General features: G+C 41.4%; 1 protein-coding gene and 1 non-coding gene across 2 annotated transcripts; both read left to right on the plus strand.

The window, feature by feature from the left end:
• Positions 1 to 431: 431 nt before the first annotated feature.
• eif4a1a (eukaryotic translation initiation factor 4A1A) lies at positions 432 to 7082 on the plus strand. The gene is made up of 11 exons (XM_062383654.1): positions 432 to 548; positions 1825 to 1867; positions 2048 to 2180; positions 2535 to 2674; positions 3096 to 3264; positions 3638 to 3747; positions 3959 to 4102; positions 4215 to 4352; positions 5144 to 5233; positions 5777 to 5856; positions 6313 to 7082. Exons 1-11 carry the CDS (start codon positions 526 to 528, stop codon positions 6455 to 6457), a joined length of 1215 nt encoding a protein of 404 aa, XP_062239638.1. The 5' UTR covers positions 432 to 525; the 3' UTR covers positions 6458 to 7082.
• LOC133950378 (small nucleolar RNA SNORD10) lies at positions 3394 to 3531 on the plus strand. The gene has a single exon (XR_009920265.1). It is a non-coding gene; the product is annotated as a small nucleolar RNA SNORD10 (small nucleolar RNA).
• Positions 7083 to 8773: the final 1691 nt, after the last annotated feature.

Consider the following 8773-nt stretch of genomic DNA (forward strand, 5'->3'; position numbering starts at 1 on the left):
GAATTCCAGTATGAAACAACGATGTAATGGGACATGACTAGAGTGTGACACAGTCTATGAGTGTGACTCATCATTACATCACTTGATGTGAAATATGTGCCTGCTGTAATTTTCCATTCTCTGATTTGCTACACAGTAAAGTGAAATATTGTTTCCCAGTAAAGCAGTAGAGAAACGTAACCCCCGGGGACCGGCCCTTTGTCCGTGCTGATGGCTCAACTGATGCGGGGGGGGCTGGAAACAGTGTCCCGGGGCCGCCCGGCTGAGAGGGACTTAACGCCATCTTGCCGTTTCTCCTATAAAATGTTAACTCCGCCCTTGTGCCATGCTACGAGTGAGACAAACCTGTACGTATGAAGGCGCTAGGTTCGGCCTACCTTTAATGTGACGTCCCAATCGGCCAATCACAAGTCTCGCTGGGCGGGAGTTGGGTTAAATGACGGCGATGTGTTGCAATGAGAGAGCGTCTTTGTGCGTTGTCAAGGTATATAAGACATTTCTGCCGCAATTTCTTTCTTTGGAATAATGTCGGCTGAAAGTGAACATAGGTAAGCGACGTCATGTACTTGTTACACTGCGCTGTTCCCGAGTGTGTTTAACGTGTTAGTGTCGGTGTGTCGCAGTGTATTATCGAGACTTTTCGTGACGCAGACTTTAAAGGATTCGTTCGGGCGGTTCTGTGCTCGACTAACTTGAAGGCCTCCGGCTAGCGTTGCCGTGTAAGCGGTCGCATTCCACACAAGCCAGCTGCGATACGTTCAGCCATAGATGTTAGTATGTACATTCGAGTACAAGTGTGTTGCTTCCGCCAGTATATACTGGCCGTTGGTTTTAACGGCAGGAATTGTCGCCAACTGCCTTTAACGTAGCGTTATAAAAATGGCCGAAATGGCAGTCGGCTCCTTGGGTAGCACGTGATATAACTTTGAGCAAGGCCTCGACAATGCAATTCCCCCCCCCCCCCCCCCCCCCGATGGCTCCGTAATTACATTTCTTAAGCTCGATGAAAAGTCGTATTGGGCCTGTACAGCCCCGGTGTACGAGGATGAATTATCGCGGTCCACAGGCAGAGATAATTGTTCTTCTTGTTCGACCGGCGCACATGGTCGAGGCAGTGTTAGCCGGCTGCTCCGACGGTAGCGTAGGCCTCTAAATACGAGGAGTGGCCGTTCCCCTGTATACTACCATTGGTGACGTGCTGTCGCCGGGGAACAAACTGCTGGGTTGTGTCGACGGTTGCTCTCGTTAACTGACAACTTTCACCCGACGATGCCATTAAAAGGCCTGCGAAAACGGGTCGGGCCTGCTGGTTGTGGATGTAGCGGTTTGGAGCTAATGCTAGCTGAGCAGTTTTTAAATATTGGCACACCCTTTGTGCGAAAACCACGGTTAAAACTCGCAATCCAGTATGGTTTGGTGCTAAATATGGAGGCTGGAAGATTGAGACTTTAGTCGCTTCCAACGATCTCGGCCTTCGGCGGAGAAACCTCCATCTTGAATTGAAGTAATAGAAATGGCGGACTTCAGGGAAGGCGTTTAGTTTCTGGATCCGTTAACTAGAATCCTTATCATGGGTTCTCATGCCGTGTTTGGGAATAGGATCAGGAATTTGGATATTGCTTATTGATGATGCATGCCACCATACGCAGGAAACTGTTGCAGTGCTCGATTATAACGAATGTAGCTAGATTTTGGCCACCGTTATTTCCTCCCAAAATCATCACATTGTTAGTCAGCATTCTTGGAATAATTGTCTTTCAGTTTTTATGTTATCTGTGTGATATGAAACTATTAATACATGACTCTTTGTTTGGTCGTCCACAGAGACAATGGCCCAGAGGGCATGGAACCAGATGGGATCATTGAGGTGAGTCTGAAATACCCAAACCTAAAATCATTTCAAGATATCCTAAGGAAGAGCTTGATAGCTTTTTTAATCCTAAAGCATAAAATGAACGGTTCTAAAGTATATAATGCACTTATAAATACAACCCGAGGAAGGAATTTTGCATGTTAATGTCGTTTACCCTTTGCATTACCTCTTCAGAGCAACTGGAATGAGATCGTGGACAGCTTTGATGACATGCACCTGTGTGAGGCTCTGCTCAGGGGAATTTATGCCTACGGTTTTGAGAAGCCTTCCGCTATTCAGCAGAGAGCCATTATGCCTTGTATCAAGTGTAAGTTGATGGTACTTTTTTAGAAATACATAATTATTTAATAGATTTATTTAATAAACTTGTACTTCTGTATCTGGTTAAAGTTGTATTTATTGCACTTGCATGCTGTACATTAACAGGTCAGTATTCAATCATGTAATGTCACATCTATGTCAATGATCAACAATAATCATTGATCTTATTTATTAGTTCAAACAAGAGTACCAGAATCTATTAGCACAGAACAAGTTGAGCTATCACCTAAGTCAGTTGGTACTATATTATGTTTAGGTGGCAGCCCTAGAAGTAATTTAAGGTTAAACTGTTCAGATATATATACTTATAACCTTTTCTTTTATCCGCCCCTCCCATTAGGTTATGATGTGATTGCTCAGGCACAGTCTGGAACTGGTAAGACTGCCACCTTTGCCATATCCATCCTTCAGCAGATTGATGTGGAGCAAAAATGCACTCAAGCTCTGGTCCTGGCTCCCACTAGGGAGCTGGCTCAGCAGGTATGATCTCGCAATCACAATCTCGCTTTTTGTGCATGAAATTGGTCATAGGTTCAGATTGGATACTTAATATCATTAGGCTTGGTATAGTTAAAAGCTTCTTTATGATGTTGCCAGAACTTGAGGGAACAGTGAGCATCTCCCCCTCAATGCCGATCCCCCTAAATGATCTATAATTTTCTTGATCAGAAAATTAGACATTGCGACTCACTTCCTTTGAATACAGCAACTTTTAAGCATTATCCTCACAAATTAAACTTTACTTTATGCTACAACCAGTTTTTATAAATCATTCATATTTGCAGCAAACATGCCAACTGGTTAATTTCATTAATCTCAGACAAAATCCCGCATAAATGTGTTTACTTTATTCATGGTTTAAAATATGCATCAATAGACTGTTTCTTGCATCTTTAACTAGATCCAGAAGGTGGTGCTAGCCCTGGGGGACTACATGGGAGCCAATTGCTATGCCTGTATCGGAGGGACCAACATTCGCAGTGAAGTCCAGAAGCTGCAGGCTGAAGCCCCTCACATTGTAGTGGGAACCCCTGGCCGTGTCTTCGACATGTTGACTCGCAAAAACCTGTGTAAGTCCTAAACGACACCCAATGATGGCAAATGGTTTCTGGACCCCTGCACTCCAGTTTAGTGCTTTTCAGATTATGTTTTTCAGCCCCAATGCATACTGCTACACTACATAAGAGATTCAGAAATGCTGTATAGTGATGAAATCCATGCGTGTCATATGACTCTGTTACTCCTGGTGTGTTGTTGGTCTTGTCAGCGTTCTGCAGACTTGAATCCTCAGGGCAGCAGAGTTTCAGAGACATGATCATACTTAACTTCTGAATACAGCCAGATCGAAGTAGCTCATGATTACAGATGATTGATTGCAGTCATAGCCAGAAGTATACAAGCGAATTCATGAATTTGTTGCCTCTTTTTTTTTTTTTTTTGCAGCTTCGAAGAACATCAAAATGTTTGTGTTGGATGAGGCTGATGAGATGCTTAGTCGAGGATTTAAGGACCAGATCTATGAGATTTTCCAGAAACTTTCAAGCAACACGCAGGTAAGACCAAACACCCCACATAATAATTTAAGGCACTCTGCTGCTGGTTGACTGATGGCCCACCAAAACAAAATTCCCAGTCTTCCTGAGGCAGGGGGAAAAAAAATAATCAGTAACCCTCTCCACCCGTCATTCAGGCTGGCTAAGTTGCATGATATTTTTCATCCGGTCGAGCCAAATCTGGATTTAATTGGTTGTCTTTGTTTTGCAGGTTGTTCTTCTGTCGGCCACAATGCCAACTGATGTGTTGGAGGTCACAAAGAAATTCATGCGTGAGCCTGTCCGAATCTTGGTGAAGAAAGAGGAGCTGACCCTTGAGGGTATCCGCCAGTTCTACATCAATGTGGAGAAAGAGGTGAAAACTTCTTTCTTGTATGCAAGCTCTGCAATAAACATGAAATTGAGGATCTGCTGTGTACAGAAAGGAGTTTTTTTTTTTTTTTGTTTAACCTTATGATGTTCCTTAGGAGTGGAAGCTGGACACGCTGTGTGACTTGTACGAAACCCTGACCATCACACAAGCTGTCATCTTCATCAACACAAGGAGGAAAGTAGACTGGCTCACTGAGAAGATGCATGCCAGAGACTTCACTGTGTCTGCTCTGGTAAGAGCCTGTACAAGGCATTTCTACATTCACTTGAGTGCTGTTGGAATAAATAGTTGTCTATTATAATTCAAATATTCAAAACAATACAATTAGTATGTGTAATAACCACTTGGTGTTGCAAGTATGTTTTCGCCATTGTTGTGCTGTTAGCCTGCATGTGTTGTACAGAGGTGACATGACTGTCCCTTTTGAGGATGCACAGTCCACCTTAAGTAATACCTAGACTAGCATGTTTACTTTTAAGATTAAGGCTGAATGCAGTCCAGGATCCCTCTCCTCCCAACTGTAGTGTTGGTGAAGGACAGAATGTTCCATGGTAGAGAAACAAATCTGCCCTCCACAGTGGCTGGGCTCAAATCCCTGACTCACTACTAATTGGCAGATCACACTATTAAGACTGTGCTTTACTTTTAATAGTAACTCTTTATTTTAAATTAAGCTGGACTTATTTTTCTAAAACAGAAGGTATTGGTTTGGACAATAACGCAGAGGTGGCATGTCTGTTTTTTTTTTTATCCTTGTCCTGAAGAAAAAATGCAAGAGCATGCATCAAAAGTTTCCCCTCAATTGCTGTTTTCACAGCCTGGCATTCTACAGATTTTGTGAAAGTTGTACTGTTGCTGGTATGTCACAAAGCATAATTTTCTGTAATTTATATTTTCTGCTGTGCACTACACACATTTGAGATTATTCGCATAGGAGACAAGCGTTGTGTACATTCAAGATAACTAAAGTTGGTCTTCATTTTGATGTTTTCTCACCCTGTATTCTACCATCTTGTTTCTCAGCACGGTGACATGGACCAGAAGGAGAGAGACTTGATCATGAGGGAGTTCCGCTCCGGCTCCAGTCGAGTCCTTATCACCACTGACCTGCTGGTATGTATAAGAAACATGCTCCGTCAATGCGGAGTAAATCAGTAGACGTTTTCGCAAGTATACGCTTCGAAGATATCTTGAGCTATGTCATGACTGTTCCTTTGGAGTGGAGGGGCACAGTGCACCTTAAGAAATACCTAGACTAGCATGTTTACTTTTAAGATTAAGGCTGAATGCAGTCCAGGATCCCTCTCCTCCCAACTGTAGTGTTGGTGAAGGACAGAATGTTCCATGGTAGAGAAACAAATCTGCCCTCCACAGTGGCTGGGCTCAAATCCCTGACTCACTACTAATTGGCAGATAACACTATTTAGAATGAGCATAACTTTTAAAAGTAACTCTTTATTTTAAATTAAGCTGGACTTGGAACTCGATTTTTCTAAAACCGAAGGTATTGGTGTGAACAATAATGCCATTGTCCAGTTAAGTAAGTAAAATAGCCCATATAGTCTGAAGGAAGGCCTAAAAACAAGGGGTTTTACTTGGATTTGTTGAATGACTGGCTTTGTAACTAATGGTCTTTTCTTCTTTTCTTTACTTCAGGCCAGAGGTATTGATGTCCAGCAAGTGTCCCTAGTCATCAACTATGACCTGCCAACCAACAGGGAAAACTACATTCACAGGTAACAAAATGAGTGCCAGTATCAAATTCCAATTAGCAACATTTTCTTTGAAGTCTTTTCTTAAAAAAGGGTTATCAGCCACTTCTAACCTAAAAGTTATTATAAAAGACTCAAAGCGGCCCCTAGTAATGGATAAAAGCCAAATGGACTTTATCTGTTCCTGTCATGAGAGGTTATTTTTTGACCAAGTTAGTATCAAACCTAAGGACCACTGTCTTTGCAACTAATTCCTAATCCGTCTGTATGTGGTGTATGTATCGCACAAACCTATCCAGCTTCAAATGCCTATTAATAGTTCTGGGAAGTACTGTGCTCAAATCTGTGATTTTTGACATGTGACGAATTCTATATTTTAATATATTGTAGAGTTTACAAGACTGAGTATTCAGTTGCATTTGCTGTTGAAACTACCAGATGTTCTTTCCTTAATGAAATTCTTTTACTTCTTGCGTTCAGGATTGGACGAGGAGGTCGTTTCGGCAGGAAGGGAGTAGCCATCAACATGGTGACTGAAGATGACAAGCGAACCCTAAGGGACATTGAGACCTTCTACAACACCACCGTCGAGGAGATGCCCATGAATGTGGCTGATCTTATCTAGAAGAGTCCACATGCCCTTTACGCTGCCCCCCCTGCTTATTTTAGAAATTGAACCTCATTACTTTATGATCTGAACCATGACTACACTCTACAGGAAAGAAGATTGCAGTTCTTCTTCCTAATCTTTTGAAATAGTTTTGGCCATCGTGGAAGGATGAATTGCTGACAATTTAATCTGCTCTCTATAGTGATGCTCTATATCGCCACCTAAATACTTTAAACATTCATTTGAACATTTTCCAAATTGAAGGTCTGCAAGATTAGCAAATTTGGAACTAGTTCTCAGTAGTGCAAACAAGTGTATTCTTGAAGGATCCTTGCTCTGACAATGTTTTAATTGGTAACTTTCAAAGTGAAAACCTACACTATTGTGAAATGTGTCTGTGGGTTGTACCCCGACTGCATCACCAGGTACTGCACTGGTAGTTACTTGTAGACTGTTGGCTCGACTGGAATTGGGTTTAGACTTTCCACATACAGAAAATTGGACATGCTCTATTTGACCAAATCAGTATTTAACAAGCTTCAGTGTACTTAAAGCATCTATGGTCATGTTAAGAACAGGTTTTGGGGGGTTCTAGAGTACACAGGGCATATTCAATAAAAAGACCTGTATAGTAAAATCATTCATGGATGAGTTGTTTACCATTTTGATCCTTTTAATGCCGTTTCATGACTTTTTTTTTTTTTTTTAATTATATTTTTTTTTTTTTGCTATTGTACATACTGCTTGACTTGTAAAGTCACTTGTCCAGTAGCATTTACTTGAAGACTGGCGGCCACAAGTGTTTGGAAGCGAAAACAACGGTGAGTTCTGTGGAGACTATAGCCTGTCTTTCTGGATTTTCATCTTTTCTTCATTCACAATATTGTTTATTTTCACACAGAATTTGACTGGAAGTCGGGGTAATTTTTGTAACCTACCTTGCCAAGACGGGGGCAGGCTGGGTTTCTGAAATTTAAGGACCAAACTACCCATGATTGAGTGTATATGGAGATTTCTCGCCCTCCCTATTTACGCTTTTCTTCATGGGGTGTGGTGTCTGGTTTAGGAGAAGCATTGTTTTTGGGGTGTACGGTCAGTGCTATTTTTTAAGATGAATATATGGAGTTGTTGACCTTTTTGAGACAGAAACCGTGTATTAAGTTTTTTTTTTACATTGGATTCTGTATAGTATTTATTTTAATGGTCTTAAAAATAAAGGTTCTCCTTAACAGTGTAAACTGGCCTCTGCATTGTTGAATAGCATGAAAGCTTTTTGGGCCAAGTCTTGTGTTGAAAGGTTGGTAGCCAAATTAATGGTTTCTCATAATCTTGAAGGTAACTGGAGTACTGGCTCTCGGGTTGTATTTGTGCGTGAGGCCTGCTGCCCTGAAACTAGCATTACAGTTGGTTCAACTACTGATTTTGACAGGCTAGCAAGTGTACCTACTTAACAGGTTGTGGTTCAATGTTATTTGGATCAGATTGGTTAATGTCAACTGCAGAATGTGCCAGTTTCCGCTCAGGTCAGCCAAAAACAGAAGTGAGTCCGTCGACACTGGCTCACCAACACTGGACAGTTGAAGACTGAAAAACAGCCTGGCCTGAAGGATCTGGATTCCGTAGAGAAGCTGCAGATGAAGTCCCCAGCATGAATCCATGGAGCCAGCCTGCCTTGTTTTAATAATCCAAGGTTGATTGTGCGAAATGTTACTTTTTATACTCTATATCATAAAATCAACCATGCTTTGAATGTTGGACCAATCATTTTTGCAGATGTGAGGCTACTGGCGAGCAAAAGGCAGAAACTATGCAGTAATAGTGTGGGGTTCCTTATCAAGAGCTTAATAGAAAATTTTAAGCAAATAGGAAACATTTCCGGGCAACAATAGCATAGGACTAGGATCTGGTTTTATTGTGTGTAGTTCACGTATTAAAAGTAATTCCAGTCTGAGCTGTAGTACAAAACTGATAACCGCTTGACATCACAAGAAACGCAAAAAATCCTAACTGGAGCCACAGTTAAATACAGTTATAATATAATACACACATTTTTAGTTATGACTCATACATTTTTTTTCCCCAGGGGACACAAAGTACAGAACATTTGACACCATAGTTGATGCTTAACCTGTAGCCAGAATGTTTTGATACATCTGAGCATGTATCTAATATAACCATTTGTTATGTAGCTGCATAACAGGTTTCAATCGAAACATGCACAGTGCTTCAACCGTTTCAAGAAAATGCATTGGCAAAATGGGAATGGTTTGAAAAAATTCCCTCCACTAGAGGGAAACATTGTTCTTTGTATTAAGTCAACTGGGAGCATCA

The sequence above is a fragment of the Platichthys flesus genome, chromosome 24, assembly GCF_949316205.1.
Source record: "Platichthys flesus chromosome 24, fPlaFle2.1, whole genome shotgun sequence".
Lineage (NCBI taxonomy): Eukaryota > Metazoa > Chordata > Actinopteri > Pleuronectiformes > Pleuronectidae > Platichthys > Platichthys flesus.

What these genes read in the sequence shown, in the direction of transcription:
- eif4a1a (XM_062383654.1), top strand. Translation starts at nt 526, where the DNA reads ATGTCGGCTGAAAGTGAACATAG. An exon ending in CATTATGCCTTGTATCAAGT is followed by an intron (nt 2,181 to 2,534) that starts GTAAGTTGATGG and finishes CCCTCCCATTAG; the next exon opens with GTTATGATGTGATTGCTCAG. An exon ending in AACTTTCAAGCAACACGCAG is followed by an intron (nt 3,748 to 3,958) that starts GTAAGACCAAAC and finishes TTTGTTTTGCAG; the next exon opens with GTTGTTCTTCTGTCGGCCAC.